Source organism: Toxoplasma gondii, chromosome VIIb (assembly GCF_000006565.2).
Source record: "Toxoplasma gondii ME49 chromosome VIIb, whole genome shotgun sequence".
NCBI lineage: Eukaryota > Apicomplexa > Conoidasida > Eucoccidiorida > Sarcocystidae > Toxoplasma > Toxoplasma gondii.
The window spans coordinates 4,106,278-4,124,775 of record NC_031475.1 but is presented as its reverse complement, the minus strand read 5'-3'; the positions used below and the strand labels follow the sequence as shown (position 1 = coordinate 4,124,775).

The 18,498-nt window shown below is 51.1% G+C and overlaps 2 protein-coding genes across 2 annotated transcripts; both read right to left on the bottom strand.

Annotated features, from left to right (window-relative positions):
• Positions 1–499: 499 nt before the first annotated feature.
• On the bottom strand, positions 500–5,008 carry TGME49_257340 (Ras family protein). The gene is made up of 8 exons (XM_002364929.2): positions 4,787–5,008; positions 4,406–4,502; positions 3,975–4,152; positions 3,350–3,432; positions 2,428–2,499; positions 1,526–1,621; positions 1,149–1,211; positions 500–672 (listed from the first exon to the last, which is right to left on the bottom strand). The coding sequence occupies exons 1-8, from the start codon at positions 4,802–4,804 to the stop codon at positions 635–637; spliced, it is 645 nt and encodes a 214-aa protein (XP_002364970.1). The 5' UTR covers positions 4,805–5,008; the 3' UTR covers positions 500–634.
• A 4,291-nt stretch (positions 5,009–9,299) lies between these two features.
• On the bottom strand, positions 9,300–17,532 carry TGME49_257350 (eukaryotic translation initiation factor, putative). The gene is made up of 11 exons (XM_002364930.1): positions 17,487–17,532; positions 16,926–16,988; positions 16,054–16,110; positions 15,274–15,545; positions 13,027–14,570; positions 12,556–12,671; positions 11,601–11,848; positions 10,946–11,061; positions 10,565–10,648; positions 9,987–10,070; positions 9,300–9,624 (listed from the first exon to the last, which is right to left on the bottom strand). The coding sequence occupies exons 4-11, from the start codon at positions 15,407–15,409 to the stop codon at positions 9,490–9,492; spliced, it is 2,463 nt and encodes an 820-aa protein (XP_002364971.1). The 5' UTR covers positions 15,410–15,545; positions 16,054–16,110; positions 16,926–16,988; positions 17,487–17,532; the 3' UTR covers positions 9,300–9,489.
• Positions 17,533–18,498: the final 966 nt, after the last annotated feature.

The following is an 18,498-nucleotide window of genomic DNA, read 5'->3' as shown; positions in this document are numbered from 1 at the left end:
TTTATGCATCTACGGAATGGTTTACATGCACGAATGCGCATACTTAAAGGCGCACAAGCTTCCAAAAGCACACACACACACAAATATATATATATATATACATATAAGATACGTAAACGCGTATATGTATGCAGGTACGCATGCACTAGTGAGAGTTTCCATGCACGCGTGTGTATACACTTTAGATTTATGCATTTCCGAAAGAACTGCGTCCGAGTTGTCTGCTTTTTTGTCCAGGGTTTTCTGCGTTGCTTCTATGACGAGTCTGCGCGAGGAGAAAAAGGAAAAAAGTTCGTCCTCGAAGGCGAAACCTTCTTGTTTTCCCTCGCGTGAAGGGCATGCATCTCTTTCTGCCTTTCTGTGAATGCACAGAAGTCTCTTTCCCCGTCTTCTCTGCAGGCGCTTGTGCGCGTCTTTGGACTTTAGAAATCCTCGATCTTCATGTCGCTGTCTCCTTTGTTCTCCGTTTGGATCTTTTCGCCTTGCCTGTTCTTCTGTCTGCGTCGCCCTTTGTTTCTGTTTTCCTTGCTCTTTGTCTTGTCATGTTTTTCTTCTGTCTGCGTTGTCCCGTTGTCGGCGAGGTTTTTTCTCTTTCACCAAACGCTCCGCGAAGAAGAACTCGCGAGTGCATGCGTCAGCACGAGCAACTCGATGGCGGCGGCTTCGGACCCGCTGCGAGGAAAGAAAAAAGAAAATGCAAAAGTCGAAAGAAATTCCCAGCAGTAAATAAAAACATGCCAAAACCTAGAAACTTTCCAGATGTAAATACACCTGCAGAAATCGAAAGAAACTTCATGAGAACTTGAAAACGTTCAACCAAACCCCAGGCTAAATGTCCAACAGACACACGGAGACTGACATAGAGAGATGCAAGGAGAAACAGAGATCAACATCCAGAGACAGAGACGAAGATGCAGTAACAGGAACACAAGCATAGAAAAAGATAACTATAGATACCCAATTTTTTCTCACACTTCAAGCCGATCCAGATGCTACAATGTGCAGACGCTGTTGAGAGGAGAAAGTCGGTTGTCAATCTATCCAGCGTCGAGGTTTGTCACGAAAAGGCCTTTGGTCTTGCGCCGAGAAACGCACCGAGAAACGAGAATGGTATTTTTCCTTGAAACACTAGATGCCTCTGCACTTACGACTGCCGAGACTCGAGCGCGTCGCGTGGATCCCAGAAATCATCGTGTTGGGGTCGATCAAGCCTGAAAAAAAGAAGAAAACGAACAAGACGGGAGACGGAAGCCTTGAGAGAGGCAGCGACAAGAAGCGGCGACAGGAGGAACCTGTTAGGCCTTCAAATGGATATGTGCATAATGCGAGACACGAGAGAAAGCAGAGAGACAGAAACGAAGCGGCCAACAAAGAGTGAGACATGAGAGAGAGATAGAGAAAGACATCGAGAGAGAGGAAAAGAAGAAAGCAAGAGATTTGTGTGGGCTTCATCCCTTCTATCTACTTGTTTATCTCATGCAGTGCACACTGTTTCTTTGCAGGGTAGCACTTCACACGCTCTCACCGTCCTCGATCTTGTTGAGGATGAGACGCGCAACTTTGACGAAAACATCTTCGACTCCTTCGCCAGTGAAGGCGCTGGTCTCCAGAAACAGTATGTCTGCAGAAATCCGAAAATCGAAAGAAAAACAGAAATTGAAGGGAAACCCCCTGAAAATTAAAGGGAGAACGAGAAGGAACAAATGCAAAGAAAAGCCGGAAATAAGAAACATCCCCTCTATCCCGTGCATGTGCAGGGTCCTGCATCATCACAACAGCATTCTGTCGCTTCCACACAAATGCTGTGTGTAGTAATAGACAGAGAGAGATAGAAACACATATACAATATATATATATAGATATATATATATATACGGAACGTTTTCGACCGAGAGAGACAGAGAAAGAAGGAGATGTAGAAAGGCAGATCGAGATGTACATAGACAGATATTTATAAAGATAGGGATACATACAGATAATAGACAGACACACACGTCGACAGATGCATCCATAAGAAAATAGATCGGCATAGAATTTTAGGACGTCGAGACATGGACATGAAGCGATAGAAATAAGATAGGTGAGAGCTTCATATATAGTTATATATGTAAATAAATAAATATATATATATATATATACAGCACAAGAAATGCATGTGACCAGATTTGTTGGCGTGTCTCTGCAATGAAGAGACCAACGAGAGGCAATCCACGTCAAGGAGAAAAGCTGCAGTGAAAGGCTCAGCACGCGTCTGGTGGAAATAGGCAAAGCTGCGTGCATGCGTTTTGCGGCAAGCCATTAGCTTTTCGAGTTGGCTTTCTGGAAATCGAGACTGGATAAGACAGCGACTGTTATCTCAGCGAAGACGAACACGACGAAGAAGGGCAGATGGGCAGGAGAGAAAATTCAAACGAAAAAAAGCATTACCATTTTCTTGAGCAAAACGCGAAGCCTCGAGGAAGGAGACTGCTCGCTTCTCCTTCAGATCAACCTTGTTGCCTGAAAAAGACAGAAACCCCCCACAGCTCAAATTCAGATATATACGCATGCATGCGCTGCATGTGCACACAAAGTGTATATGTATTTCAGATGAATATACACGTTGTTGTATACATATATATATATATATATATATATATATATATTTATATGTGTATGTATGCGTAAATAAGTATGTGTTCTGAGTACGTATGTGTACAGACATAGAGTCCCTGTGTCTACTTTTTCTTCTAAAAAGTACAGAGATATGCATGTGGAAAACTCCACGATGTGCGACGTCGTTGGGTGTAAACAAGGAAACACGGAAAGAGATGCGCATGCCTGTCGAGCAGCTCGAGGAAGACTTGATCCTGTCTACGACTCAAGGGACGTAAGGTGCTCAGGGTCTAGCCGTCGGGTCGGACCACCACGGTCCTTATATTCGGAGACAAATCTGCTTTTAGAAGTTTCAAACGACTTGTGAGGAGACGACGCATGTTTCTCTCACATGCGGATGCAGATACTTCATTCGTCGAGACACAGAGAGAGGCCCACACGTTTCTGTTTACAGACATGTATGGAGACACAGAGAAATGCAGGTATGTGGGCACGCAGCTACATGAATCTACTCGGATTCATATGTATATATATATATATATATATATATGCATATGTGTATCGATGTGAGTGATAGACCTTTTCTGTATACAGACCCGTGTCATTTCTCGTGAGTTAATGTTCAAATCACCACCCGCGGGATTAGAAAGAGCAATGGAAGGCAAGTTCTGCAGCGACAGATGAGCGCGACATAGAACAGAGATAAGGGGGAAAGAGAGGAAGAGAAGAAAAAGGAAAAAACAAAGAGACGCACCGACTGCAATGATGGAGATGTCTGCGCGTGCGAGAGACCGCGCGTCGGCAAGCCAGTTCATCAAGTGGTTGTAGGAATCTCGGCTGGAAAGAAAAAATGAAAAAATAGAGGAAAATTGGGAAAAAATGAGGGGAAACGGGGGGGAAATTTGGAAAAATGAGAAAAAAATGAGGAACGGTGACAAAAACTCGGGGGGAAAGCAGAAAAAGGAAAAGCTAAGGGAGAGACAAAGGAGAGAGAGGACGGCGAAGAGTGGAGAGAGAAGAGAAGAAGCAAGAGAAACGAGTCTGTCTCTACGGTCAGACACAGAGAGGGGAAGGGCCAAGGGCAACCTTCCCAGATCAGAAGAGACGTGGAAAGCCGAGAATATTCAGAGAGGAGAAACGAAAGGAAACAGGAGATAGAACCGGAAGAAGACGGGGAAAGCGCAGTGAAGAGGAAACAGAAGAGAGCAGCAAAACGGAATGGAAAAATTGGAACTTCAGACGAGAGATTGAAGCAGTTTTGAGCGAAAGAGAATATACAGAGGACATGAAAGGACCGCGAACAGAGAAGACCGGCCGCCTTCTCAGCGACGGAGAAACGAGAGTCTCCACGGAGTTGAGGGACTTTGAAGAAAACGCACTTGCTGATATCGTAGACGAGGAGAGCGCCCGCGGCACCTCTGTAGTAGCTCCGCGTAACAGAGCGGTAACGCTCTTGTCCAGCAGTATCCCAGATTTGTAGCTTGATTCTCTTCCCCGCTATATTTATGAGTTTACTTCCAAACTCGACTCCGATTGTGTGGCTGCATCCTTTCTTAACTGAAGAAGACAAGAGACGCAGCAACGAGTCTCAAGGAAACGACACTTCACGGCACACGCGTTGGCGGTCGCGCACAAGCAGCAGTTGAGCCCACAGGCTGGCCCTGTCTTTCATGGCCTTCTCTTCGCTGTTTCTTCTTCAGTTTTTCTGCCTCTTTTTTGCCCTGCCCTTCGACTGCGGCTTCTGCTGCAGGACCTCTCGTGTCTGAAAGAAAACTGCAAGTTTGTGGGCGGAGAGAATCTGGAAACTCACACTTGTTTTCGATGAACTGGTGCAGCAGGCAAGACTTTCCTGCGCCCGCGTCTCCGATGATGATGAACTTGAAGAGATAATCGTAGTGGTCCAGGTCCTGAAAAAAGGGGAAGAAAAGAGGGGGAAATGATGAAGAAAAAGATACACACGCAAGGGCGCGCATGTTCTCAGGCGAGCGCGGCGGAGAGCCAAGAAGAAAGGAGCGGGAGAAGACAAATCTGCAGAGACGAGTCGCAGATCTGGAGGAAGACCAGAGAGAGGCAAGAAAGAGGGAGACCGGAAGAGGAGGAGAAGGAAGAAGAGAAGAAGATTAGGAAGAAGAAAAATGAAGGAAGAAGGAATGGGCAAAGGAAATCAAGAAAAACGCGAGAGGAGTCTTACCTTGCTGGAGTCCGCCATGGTGGAGAGTCAATTTGGGATACGTTGAGTTTTGCGTTGCTCACACACTTGAGCAAGGACGCGGAAGAGAACGAGGAGGACAGAAAGACGGACGCCGAAGCCGCCGAAGACGGAGGTACTCGACGGTTGTCCGCAGAGAGGAAAATGCGTCAAAACTTAAACAAAAAAGACGGCCCAGACGCCAGAAGACAAGCAGGCCGACGCCCGAGAAAACCTTGAAAACAGAAGACTCTAGAGGAAATCCCGTCCGTCACACAGAAATGCTTTTGACAAAGTCTCCACTCTGACAAGCGGAACGTCTGCATGCGGTGGTCGACTTTCGGGACTCGCCGTCGGAGGTCGTCTTCAACAGTCGAAGAACATGAAGGCCGCACAGAGCAGCTCGCGATGAACAGAGAGAGAGAGGGAGAGACGTGTGAAGGTAGCAGCGGTCTCGGCGACGCCCCAGGAAGCGAAAAGACAAAAGGCGACACAAGAGAAGGAGGGAGGAAAGACCGGCGGAGTGGAGACCGTCTTCTTTCTCCAGAGAGAAGAAGGAAAAGGGGAAAAAGAGCGAGAAGCAAAAGGCGTCCTCGGAGGTTGCGTCTCTCTCAGACAAACTGAGTCAGGCAGAGCGACAGAAGCGGCGGGGAAAGACATCCAATAAACAGGGAAGCGAGGACGCTAGAGCGAGAAGAGAAGAGAGAAGGGAGACCGAGGCAGAAACTGGATGAAAAGGAGAAAGAAAACGGAAGAGAACAAGACGAGGCCGGAGACATGAAACGAAAAACACCCAAGTTACCGAGAGTCGCACGCAGAAAAACAAGGTGCGTTTGTGAGCTTTACGTATCCGTAGGTGTAAGGCTTTGTGCTGTCGAGACGAGGAGCGGCTCAAGAAATCGAAAAAGAAGGGAGACTGAGAAGAGCTGCGAAAAAGGAGAGAGGAGCAAGACGCAACGAACAAGAGGAAACAAATCGAGAAAAAAGGGAGACGTAGAAACAGAAGTGAGAGTCTCTGTAAACAAGAAGCGCCGTTGCCGCCAAACGCAATCTGCGCATGTGCGGAGAGAAGGCAGAGACGCCTCAACAGCGAAAGGGGAAAAGCAGACGTGAAGTGAACTTCCGAAAGCGAGAGCAAATCTAAATCACCAGGAGAGAAAATTCCTCCGTCACAGAATCGCTTTCTGAGCTGCAGAGACCTCCGGGGCTCTCCGGCGCATATACATCCCGGAAGTCAGGGTGTCTCGGCACTCTTTTGCTCCGTTTCCAGTCGTTGTTCCCGTAGAAAAGTGCGTGGTTTGTCTGTTTTCTCATGCTTTCTTTTGCTTTCTTCCGTAGCGGCAGAAGAAAGAAGTTCTCGCTGGCACAGCTGCAGACATCGACGGGAACAACTGGGCCGCCTCCACGGCTTGGAACTCGCACAAACTACGGAGCGCACTCTGCACCGCCCCAGTCGGTGACTGAACGAAGAGCAAGGAAGGAAAGCGCAGAAAAGAGAGTTCTGGAGAAAAAGCGCAGAAGAACGAGGAGAGAAAAGGCACAAAGAGCGCGCGGCAAAAATTCTCCGCTCCTCGAACAATCTGCGAAAAGGTGGCTTGTCCCGGGCGGCGGCCGTAGACCCAAGACAACGCTGGGGAAGCGGACAAGGGAGAGACAGAACGACGAGAAAAACGAAAAAGAGGAGAAAAGTGGAGTGCGGGGAGGGTTCCTTTGCTTCCAGACATGTTAGTTGTACAAGTCGGACTAATGAAAAAGAAAAAAGGAACTGCAGAGTCGCAGACCTGTCTCCAGACACTCAGCGCGCCCAGAGGCAGCGCCAGCTCTTCTGAGGCGCCGCCGACAAGCCCCGTTGGGTTCGACAGAAACAGGGAAGAAGAGACTGCCTTTACACCTTAGAAAAGAAGGAATCTTTCCGCGTTGTCCGGCGGAGAGTGGCTTCTGTGAAGACTATTGTGGCTGTAAATATCTGGGGAAATCGAGAGGAAACGTCCAAGAATGCGCCAGGGAGAGAGAGCGTCTCTCCCGCGTTCCGGAGTGTGTATTGGCCTCACGGATGAGCGCGAAAATGTTGCAAAGTGACAGAAACGAGCAGTCGAGGAAGAGAAGGAGTTTCTTCTCTCCCTTCGGAGACGTAGAAGCGTCTCCTTCCTCGTGTCAGAGCTCCATCGCACGAGCGCAGCGAGTCGCGGACGCGACGTTCCCTGCTTCTGTTCTTCGAGTGCTCTTCTCTAAACGGCCTGCATGCGCGGGGAGCCACCACACCTGTGACAGGTGAAGAGAGAACGATGAGGACGAGGGCAAACTGTGTATCTCAAGTTCAATGAAGGTGTCGGAATCCCTAGGCGTCTCCGAAAGCAGACTCCGGAGACGTCGACAGAGAGAGTGGACAGTTGAGTGCGAGACTGGGACCTGCTTTCTCTGGATATCCAAAATTAGAGTGGCGGAAATGCGCTGAAAAAACGAGAAAACAAATGCAACTCGCACAGAGAAGAGGACTCCTTCCTGCGCTGCATGCTCGGGAGAGCTCTTTCGAGTCGCGATGTGCGTCCTCTCTGTCGTTTCTCTAGAGCGCCACCGATTTTCAAAGAGAGCTGAAGAGAACTGCTTCCTCGCACAAGGACATCCAAACGCATGCCGCCGCTTGAAAGACCGCGACGAGTCGAGAACGGTTATGAGTTCTCGAAATTGAGCTGAAGAGCAGCCGAAAAAACGTCTTTGCGATGCAGCTCCGCGTCCTGCCTACGCCTAGAAACTCTTTTTTCAAGAAACCTACTCCTATGCTCTCCCATCATAAAGGTGCGCGTTTTAAATCGTCTGTGTGTTCTGTGAGCGAGTGAGAACCAGCTGAGGAGCACTCGCTCTTTCAGGCGATGTTCCGCTTTCACGTTCCCCTGGGAACTTGGTCTCCACATCTACACAGGCTGTCGCTGCGCCCTCTGGGCGCCTTCGAATCGAGGTTTTTTTCTGAGTTTCTTCGACCTGCAGGCCGACAGCTCGTGTAAACAAAACCACTCGCGACAGGCACCCCAGGGACTGAGAAAAGCAGAACTTTGGCAGACGCGCGGCGCAAGTGAGAAACAGAAATATCGCCGCTGTCTGGTGTATCCGGACTGCGCTGCTCCGCGCGATCTCCGAAACGGCTGCTGGCGAGAAGCCTGACACGAAAAGGTTCTTCGCTTTCCGGAGTTCGCCGCACTGGCGCCTCTCCCATATTTCCCTCGCGGAACAGACACCCGGATCGACGGAGGTGACCCGGCAGTGTGCTTTCAGTATATACGCGGAACTGCTCGCGGAGGAGCGTCCGCGAATTCCTCTTATTTACTAAGACGTACACTGGAAAGGGACAGCGCGCACCCTCAAAAACGGGGCCGGCGTCGGGCGGCGCGCAGTGCCTCAAGTGTACAGACACCCTGAGAGAGCCGCGAGCGGAAAGGAGAGGTTGAGAGGTCGGCGCACCAGATGCGAGTTTTGCTCGCTCGAGACTTCTCGGCGCGTCCGCTTCTCGCGAGACAGCGACGGCGGGGGTTGTGCGTACCGCGCGCGGGGGACAGGCGCGCCGGACCGACTTGCAGAAGAAACAGAAAAAGTTGGGGGAGACAGGGGATACAAGAAAGGCGCCAGGCGTGCAGACGAGTCAGAGCACAATCTCACAACGCAGAGAGGCGACTGTGCGAAAGCTAAAACGGAACATGCAACGAGACTGGCGACGCACACAAGCACCGGTGCTTCCAGTGCTCCACGAGCTGCTCGCCGCGACAAGGCAGGACAGCCGCTCTTGGGCTGCGGTGTACAGACACCTCTCAGCGGGGTCTCGGCCTCGACTGTGCGTCGGCGCGCCTCTCTCAGGCCGGAAACAACAGATATTTCCAGATATTTCTATGCAAGAGAGAAGAAGAATGTGGGCGGCAAGCAGAGCAGACGACGAATCAATTTCGGAAGAAACAAAGAGGACACAACCACGAAACACACACAGACTAAACGAAAGCCACGCACCGCCGCAAACTGGAAGGTCTAACCAAGACCGCATCGATACAGAAAATAAATGACAAATCAAAGTCTCCCGCCTCTCTCTTCCACGCACTGCCCTCTCCCAGTCTCCTCCTCGCGAGCGACTGTGCTGCATTCGCGTCCACATTGCCAAAAAGGAAATGAAAAATTCACAGGAAAATACCAGCACAGATGAGCAGGCACACGCACGCTGTATATACACGAACCTACACAATATCCGTATAGGTACATGCACACGAATAGAGATGCATATATATATATATATATATATATATAAATATGCATATACATACATATAGAGATGCATATGTACATGTATATTTGTGTGTGCACGTATGAAACTGTCGACGAGTCTACAGGTTTTCCTGTTCCTTCTTTCTCCTGCCAGCGTATCTCGACGGATTCTGACTGATGAAGAACACTGTACAAAAAAGATTCAGAAGACGGAGTCTTCTCTCGCTGCCTCTGAGGGAAGCTCTGGGGGTTTCCTCTCGAGCACTCGACACCCCCCTCAGCTCTTCCCCGGAAGCTCGTCGCCTCCGTCTGCTCTTCTTTCTTCAGCTTCTCGGTCTCCGCTCCTCGTTCAACATGAAGTCGTCGGCCCGCCGAGTGCTTCTTCTCGGTCGAGAACACACTCCGCCTCTCCTTTTCTCCAGGTTTTCTCCGCCTCTCCTTTTCTCCAGGTTTTCTCTCGCAAGTCATCGCCTCACTGGGTTCGCCCCGGAAGACGCGCCCGGGCCTACGGGGGGAGCTCCTGCGGGTGGTCGGAGTTTCGCGACTTTCCTATCGAAGGTCTCTTGCTGCTCTTTCAGATATCCCGCGTACGCTCCATTCTGGAATTGAACATCCACGAAAAAGAGAAAAAGGAGTAAAGTCGCGTTGCACGAAAAAGAACCGTCCACTGCGTTAAAACGAAGCGAAAACCGTCCACCGTTCAGACACGAGAAGATACCTGTTGACTGAAGAAACCTGCTGTGCCACTCAGTTCGCTTCAACTCAGATCCCCCAGGCACAACGAACCGACGTGCGTCAACTCGGCTCGCTTCGTCGCTTCTGAAAAGTATCGTCCTCTTTTGAGCATTGCATTGAGCATACAGCAGATGACCGAGACGCGCGCGCAAGTGCATGCACTTCCTTCGGCTTCACGAGTCAACCTCACTGAAAACCAAGCGAGGAGGTCGGAAAACAACCTTACCAGGTTCGAGCGCTGGCCCACAACGACGATGTTGCCGTACTGCGCGGCATGTACCGAGCCTCCCAACACCTCCTCAGTTTCCAGCTGAAAAACAAAGCAGATCATCCTCTCCCGTACACTCGCATGTCCGCCCAACGGGGGTAAAACCACCGCGAATCCAATATAAATATATATATATATATATATGTGAAAACGGATGTAAATGTATGCAGATGTTTGTATAGGTATTTGTAAGCATGTATAAATATATATATATATGTATACGTATTTATATGAATGAACAGTAACATAAGCACATGTCTCGGGTGATCCATGGAGTTGAGGGAAGATTTCCTTTAGAAGGAAGGTGGAGGCGCTTATCGGGTCCTGGAAGTTGACACTGAGCTTTGGAATGGCGAACTCTGGCGACGACAACGAACTGCCTGAGATTCCCCTTGAGTGGCTACAGTGTTCAACGAGAGAGCAAGGACTTCTCGGAGCAACGAAATACTTCAGTTCGACGCGTTCCAACTCTAGAGTTTTCACTGAATCGAGGTCAACTGTGTGACCCTGAGTCTGGAAAAAGAGAAGACATTCACCTGCTCGCGAAGGTCGCTGAGTGCCTTCGCTCTCTCCTTGTGAATTTTCTTTCTCCACTCTGCTTTGCGCATGTCCAGAGTGTCCTGCGAACAAAAAGGACGAAAGAGTTGAACTGAAAGAACGGCAAGGGAGAAGCTCGGAACGCCGCCGCCTTTCCTCTTCAGCCGGCTTCCTCTCAGCAGGGACCTTGTGACTGAGTACGAACGTACAATGAAAACAGGTACACGCAGATCCACCGCTGGATCTACGTTGCATCTGTGTCACCACTGTGTGAAGGCCTGTCTCCTTCAGAATTCAGGGCGCTCGCCACTGCCAATTTCCATCAAATTGCCCGCGCGAAAGACGAGACTGCGCGGGCATGATTGTCAACGTTTTCGCACCTGAATAATGCACTTGAGACGTTTCGAGTAGCAAGGCTTCTTCTGTAGCTCCGTCAGCCGCCCGAACCACGAGTCCAGGACAGCCTTCACCTTCGGATTTTGGTCGATGTAATAACCTGAAGAAAAACAGACACACCTGACTCCCAGTCCTCACTGCCCCAGGCGCCCACAATCGCCAATTCCTTTTCAACAGAAAGAATCGGATATAAACAGGATGTGCGACGGTTCGTCAACCTCGTCGCTTTGATCGCCACACTCTCCAGGTTTCAAAAATACACGGAGATGCAGATGTGAGCACAGGGTGTGGAGCAGCAATATGTTTCCTTGAAAATGAAAACCCCAGTGCACACGTGCGACTGTTCAAACATACTTGTATATATATATATATATATGTAAATATGTAAATATATATATATATATGTATATATATATATATATGTGTGTATATATATATATGTATATATATATATATATATGCATATACGCATATGCATATAAACATTAACATCGACCCAGAACAGCATGTAGCCGGATAGATCTCCTCTGTAGTTGGGACTCACGCAACAGAAAGGAGACAAACAGAGAGACGAAGTTGGACGTGAGTCTCCAGAAACTATCGCTGAAATCTGCCGGTCACACCGAACTGCGGACGTACCAGTGGTGGCGATGAGTTGCACGAAGCATTCGATGAAGTGCTCGTCAGGTTCCTCGTTTTTTATAACGAGGTCGACGACGACGTCTCGAACAATCGGAAAGCCTAGAATCTTTCTCTGAAACAGTTCACCAATCAACTTCACGACACCCAGAATTCGATTCTTCGTCCTCTTCAGCTGCTGCATCTCCTCGATGGCCTCTGGATCCAGTTCGCCGGACGGGAGGCTCCGCAGCCGAGACTCGAGACTCCTACAGCATCCACACACAAGAGAAAACACAACCCAAACTTCTCAGTCTACGCGCAAAGACGTGGAGACGCAAACGGGGCATGTCGTGGCTGTAAAGACACTCGAGGCACAAATGAGTTGCCAGTGAGTCGCAGACTGAGGAGGCGTCTCTCCTATGGTGCTTGGTACGAAACACAGAAACCCACACATGCATATGTAGTGATGTGAAAGAGAAAATGAAGCTGTAAACAAAAAACTCCTTAACTTAAACTGAGGAGTCGAGTATGTGCAAACCGTACAAGGATGAAGTTTGTCCAGTTGAGCTCGCCGGCACTAAGAATATAAGATCATAGCCCAACGATGTATTGTAAGCATCACGTTATGAATAGAAATTGTGTCCGAACAAATGATCCAGTTTACTGGTATGTAACTGGAGAGACACACATACCCTGATTTAAAAAGTCCAAGAGAGCACCGACAATAACATGACTGAAATGGATATCCCGGTAATGCACACACAAGCACAACCATGTCAACTGCTTGAGATTCGCGTGCCAAGCTCGGTCTGCTCCGATGAGTCTCTTCTCCTACACACCTTCCAAAAACGCATATAGATATATAGATATATATATATATATATATATTCATTTCTTTATCGTGATGTGAAACTGCATGCAGACACAAGCAGCACTATAAATGTCTTCGTTTGATTCGAAACCGATTTTGTACCTGGGCATGGCCTCGTACTCTGCCTGGATTTTCGTGAGCAGAGCCTTCATAAAGGGCGTCTTGCGAAAGTTCTCAATGTCTGTTCCTTCTGTCGGAACGCTGCGCCACTGCAGGACCTGAAAAGAGAAGGCCGGCACGAACTGAAAAACCGTGCATGCAATTGTGTACATATATATATATATATATATATATTTGTCTGTGTGCATGGGGACAGTTGGACAGAGCACAGAGGTCCACCGCCTCTCAGCGCAAGTGGACGTGGACCAACGCGGCCGAATCTTTTCACTCGCTTCCTTCTCTCCCGTATTCTGCGTTTCGCCATCCGTCCGCCATTCTCTCCCCTTCTCTCCATTGCTCTGCGAATCCTCATTTCGACTTCTTCCGTCGCCTTCTCGGCGTCCATCTTCGGGTGTCGTGGCAGCTCGTCAGTTCGGAGTTCAGATGTAAGTTCGAGTTCAGTAACAGCCTTACCTGGCAGAGGTCGGCGTACATCTCTGACCAGTCTGGTTCCGTCACCGCCTTCTCCATGACGACGTTCACGACAAGTTGCAGCTCTTTGTGTTCCTTCAATCCCTCGACAGTCCGAGCGAGCTTCTCGGTGATGGTGTCGAATTTCTCGATTGTCAATTTATTCAGCAGTGCCTTCACTGTGCGGTCCAGCTCTTCTTCTCGCGTAAACTGGCGCTGGCTCCGCGGCCGCCACGCCCCGCCCCCCACCTTGAGTGTCGAGACACCGGAGCCCTCCTTCTTCTCTTCCTCCTTCTTCTCCTCCTTCTTCGCGGCGTCACCTTCCTGGCTCTGCGGCGACATGCTCTGAGGCATCGCAGGCAGGCCGGCAAACTGTGCCCGGTCCTCCCTCTTTTCCTCCCTCTTTTCCTCTTTCTTCTCTTCTTTCTTCTCTTCTTTCTTCTCTTCTTTCTTCTCTTCTTTCTTCTCTTCCTTCTTTCCGAACGGTTGACTGAGGCTCGGCTCGAGGGCCGGGAGTGAGGCAGCGGAGGCAGCGCGGGAATGCGCGCCGCCCTGAGTGGCTGTCGCCAGCGGGGGAGTTTTGCTGGCAAGTTGTGCATGTTTCGTTCGAATTTCGTTGATGTCCACCATCGACACACCGCCTCCAAAACCATCATCATCCCATCCGTCGTCGCGCTCCTTCTTCGGCTCTACGCGCGCCGAGCGCGTCCGCATCTCTTCTCTTTTTTCTTCTTTCTTTTCTTCTCGTCTTTCTTCTCTCCTTTCTTCTCTCTTCTCTTCTCTCTTCTCAGCCGCCACAGGCGTGTCTGCAGCCTGCAGGCGTCCGTCTCGTTCTTCCTCCGGAGCACTCACGACGCGGGCCTCGAGCGGCGAACACCCTCCATTCCCATTCTCTTCGCGTCCGCCTTCGTCTCCAGACGATCCGTTCGTCCCCCCCTGCTCGCGGCTTCGCTCTCCCCGCTCGCGCCGCGCGCCGTTCCGACTTCCTCCCGCTCGAAAAGCTCCACCCTCCTGTCGCCGCCCCCCCTGGCGCGCACAGTTTCCGTCCACTGGCGGAGGGAAAAAGACCGCGTTCGCGTTGTCGCGCCCGCGGCTTCGTCCTTCGTGGCGTCCTTCGTTGCGTCGCTGGAAGTTCTTGCGCTCCGCATGGTGCTGGGGGCTCGCGGCCGAGGCTCCGGGACCTCCGCCTGGCGGCGGCGGGGCATGGCCCACGAGACCTGCGCCTCCTCCTCCTCCCCCGCCTCCGCCTCCGCTGCCGGCGCTCGGCCCGAAGGCGCCGTTCTTCACCGAGTTGTAGAATTTGTTTTGCTGGTAGTTGGGCGCGGAGCCTTGGGGGTAGCCTGGGTACGCGCCGCCGACGAGGCCTGCGCCGGGGGCGTAGTAGGTGTTCGCGTACACGGGCGCGTACACCCCGCCGTTCGTCCCGACGCCTTGAGAAGCCACATGATGGTACATGATCGGAGGAGACGGCGCAGGCTCTTCGCGCGCGACCTCTGGAGCCGGACTCAACGGAACTGCCGAGGCACACGCGTTCCCGGGCGGGGCGCCTAGAAAGAGAAAACAGGTGGACAGGCGGAAAAAGGTCAACCGGCGAGACAGAAGAAGTCGAGGGAGGACGAACAAAGAGACAAACGGAAAAACGGAGGGAGACAGAGAGACAGAGACAGGGACAGAGAGACAGAGACAGAGACAGAGAGAGACAGAGACAGAGACAGAGAGACAAAGACAGAGACAGAGAGACAAAGACAGAGAGAGACAAAGACAGAGAGAGAGAGAGGAAAAGGGAGATGAAGAGGGAAATCTACGGAAAGGAGAGATGAGGAGACGCCCAAGAACACACAGAGCATGAGAATCTTCAACCAACAAGGACAGGGAGTGCAGGGCAGACACGAACAGCCGAGAGCACATGTTCCCTCGAAGAAGGGCCACAGACGGCGAAAGAAAGAGTACGAAAGGGAGAAGAGCAGAGTCGGTTGAGGTGCGAAGAGCATGAAAATGTCTTTGAAGAAGAAATCAACAAATCCCTCAATCACCACGGCGTATCTGGGGACCTGCTGAAAGAAATTCGTACCCTGGGCCTTTCCCCGTCGCCAAAACGGAGACACGCAACGCCCCGGCCCAAACCCGAGGTGCAAAAAAGAGACAGAAGGCTTGCGTCGCCTTTCCGTCGACGTGGAATCCGGTAACATCACAGAGAAATTGAGACCGCGAGCATCCGAGGGTACTTTCGTAGAGACTCGAAAAGCGTACCTGTGACGCGCCGCTTGCCTCCCAAAGAATCCCAGTCGAGGTCTCGAGAATGCGAACCTCTTGAGGCGCCAGAGCCGTGCTGAGGCCCTCGCTCCCCTGCGCTGTAAGTCTGAGTGGGCGGCTGGTGACTCATCATCGTTTACACAGCAACAAGTCCAGCTGCATCCTCGGCACTCGCGAGAGTCCAAAGATGCACTGGTCGGGACAAGAGAAAACGGAGAAAAACGACGACGACGGAGACAACAAGGACTGGAAGAGACCGGGCAAGCAATCTGAAAACAGACAACACACAGCACCACACAAAAGACGCGACAGAGAGGTAAACTTCATATACTTGCGCACACATACACTTACACAGAGATACAAATATATATATATATATATATGCAAATATACGTATATATACAAATATATATACATGTATATATATATATATATGCGGTTTGCCTGTCTGTAGAAATGTGTGATGCTGGTGCAGCAGGAGCACGCACCACGAGCGGACATGCACCGGCGTAAAAAACGGTGTTTAAACGCGAAAGCAAACGAGATGTCCGAGTCAATGCTCGAGCGGTTTCATTAAAGCGGTTGCCCCTAAATCGATACGGCCCCGGTGCAGATGCCTACAAACGTTGGGATGCATACAGACAAGAGGTGAATGAATTCGCATTCAAGTATGTAGACGCATGTATCCTAGTATATTACATATATATATATATATTGGGGGTCGGGAAGTAGGGTACACGTAGCGCCGGAGAAGTGAGATCGTGTTCTCGAACTTACAAGAAAACGAGTTGTTGAGACAGCAAGCTGGACAGACAGTCGAGTAGGACGCAGACTCTGAGAAGAAAAAAGAAAGCGTGATCGATACCTCCACCAAGCGTTCGCAGATCGTTCTCAGAGACAGTAGAGAGCGCCAAAAAGACAGAGGGTCGCTCTTTTCATTTCCAGAAAAGACGAAGTGAGAGCGTAGGTCCTGCCTCAACTGTGTCTCGGTCCCACACACCAAGTGGCGCGGCCAGAGAAAAGGAAGCCTACGTCGAGAGAACCCCCATATGTCTGACACTCACACGGCTTCCGCAAATTACATCTTGACGCGAGACAGGCGATGCATCTGTCTTTTCTGTCGCGCTCTCTTTCTGCTTCCTTCTTCCTCTCTGTTCACCTCTTTTTAAGGCATCAGTGGAAAGGTTCACAGGAGAACACTGTGCTGCTCTATAGCGCGGCCGACTGGGCCACGATGAAGGACAGCACGCGGTAGCCGTCTGTCAGTTTCTACGAACTCTTTCCCAGTCATTGTTCAGACAGAAGTCACAGCCGCCCAAACATGAAAGAAATACAATCGAGTAGGGAGAGTGTTGCTCCATGTACTACTCACAAGAAGAACCGGCATCGGGAATTCCGTACACGCACACAAGCATTAGGCAGGAGTAGCAAAGTGCATCTCTCGCCTTTATTGGCCTGGCACCTGTTTAGTAACTGTATGAAAGTATCTGTTGTCGCTGTCTGTTGACTTGCAGGTCTTTGCAGGCGAGTCACCGAAGACGAAAGGATGGTAAAGACAGACACCACATCACTTCCTCAGAAATTCAATTAAGAGACGCGAGACGAAGTCCCCGGATGGGCAGCGAAACGGCGCTTCCCTGCAGACGTACTTTTACGTATTCGAAGGGTTCAGACAGATTCTGGAATTGTCGAAAAAGTCGACGGGGTAAACCCTGACGGCAAAAAGAAGCAGCGCAGGGGAGAGCGAGTGAGGAATGGCGTTCCGGAGGAGATGCGAAAAAACGAGTCGCGTATTTGCGACAAGAGAGGCGCGCAGGAAGCTGAGCTGTGGAGTTTCAGAGCGGCGAAGCACACACGGGACGAGGCGCAGTGGGGAAAGGCAGAAACGGCTTCGGCATACGGTTTATCGGAGACGTTTTCTGAAAGTTCACTGGTTTTTGGTCGAGAGAGGCTCGCAGAACCCCAGCACGGGGGACAGCGGAGCAGAACCGCTCTGGACAGCCGTCCTCGCGACGAAACTTGCAAGTTTTGTCGGTACGGAGGTTTTTCGCGGTGCCATACTTTCGGTTCAGGGGTGGCTTGGAGCGCGAGATAACTTTGGCATGTTTTCAGCAGGGAAATCGCGGGAAAAGTGCAGAAGCGGGGAACCGCGAACGGCGCCGGCGAAGGGAGCGACGCGTTTTCGGCGAGAACGCGGGGAAACGACTTACTTGAAAAAGGGCGCGGGCGGAAGAAAGTCGGGAACTCGGGGACCGAGAGATGGAACGGCGGAAGAGCTGGAAAGATTCGCCCAGAAGCGGTGAAAACAACGGAGGCTGAGACTAAGAGTGGGGCCTCTTGCGCAAACGCACGGAGATCGTGAAATGGATTCGCCTGGACTCGGTTCACCAGGACCCCCCACGAAGGCGAAGACAACCCTTGGGGCAGAAAAAGCGGAAAGACGCACGTCCGCACAGCCAGAGAAAGAAGGCGACGGTTCCACCTGCGCAAAAGAGGTAGACTGGCGCGGTACACCCGTTTTCACACGCTCTCTCCAGTCCGTTGTCCACGTTTTGGTGTCCGGCTTCGGAGCCCAGAGACGGGGTAACCTCTTCTAGTCTCTCTCTCACGGGGGGAGAAGGCTGGTTTCTTTTCCCCAGTGCGGCGAGGAAGTGCGCGCAGGGGTGTTCCAGCTGGCGGCACTCGAAAACACCGCATCACGAGTTGCGACAGAGATTGTCCCGCCAAAAACAGGGTCGGCCCCCAGCACAAAGCGCCGCTCTCGCGCGCTCAGCGGGTGGGGAAGAAACCTGCACGCGAGTGGATCACGGCGAAGTTTGTTCTTCGACGTACCACCCCGCCCTCCACACGGCGCGCACAAGCGCGCACCCCTCTCGCGGGCGCTGCTGCAATGTCGACCGAAATGCAGTTGCAAAAACCACTTTCTGTAATTCAAACGGGCTTTACTTCATCCAAGCGGCCGCGCTGGTGACGACTCGACGAGAGAGAGAAGCCGGTTCCGCGCTCTTAAGCCGCGCAAAATCACTTTTTCAGGTTCGCGAAAAACTGCCCTGCCCGCTGGATGACCGTCCGAGCAACGACCTTGCAGTTCGCTGCCCAAGTTCACACCAGCTATGCGTAGTACACCGGGGCAGTAAGTCGTCGGCAGGGAAGCAGTCCGAGTCGCAGGTTGACCAGTCCAGCCTCGCTCCGCCGGAGAATGGAGCGCAGATCAACTGAGTT

Excerpts from the sequence above, each read along its gene's own strand:
- TGME49_257340 (XM_002364929.2), bottom strand. Across the intron at positions 4,153-4,405 it reads CCAGTTCATCGAAAACAAGT|TTAAGAAAGGATGCAGCCAC; the intron begins GTGAGTTTCCAG and ends TGTCTTCTTCAG. Across the intron at positions 3,433-3,974 it reads CTCGTCTACGATATCAGCAA|CCGAGATTCCTACAACCACT; the intron begins GTGCGTTTTCTT and ends TTTTCTTTCCAG.
- TGME49_257350 (XM_002364930.1), bottom strand. The coding sequence starts at position 15,409 with ATGATGAGTCACCAGCCGCCCACTCAGACTTACAGCGCAGGGGAGCGA. Across the intron at positions 12,672-13,026 it reads TGTACGCCGACCTCTGCCAG|GTCCTGCAGTGGCGCAGCGT; the intron begins GTAAGGCTGTTA and ends TTCTCTTTTCAG. Across the intron at positions 9,625-9,986 it reads TGGGCCAGCGCTCGAACCTG|AATGGAGCGTACGCGGGATA; the intron begins GTAAGGTTGTTT and ends GTTCAATTCCAG.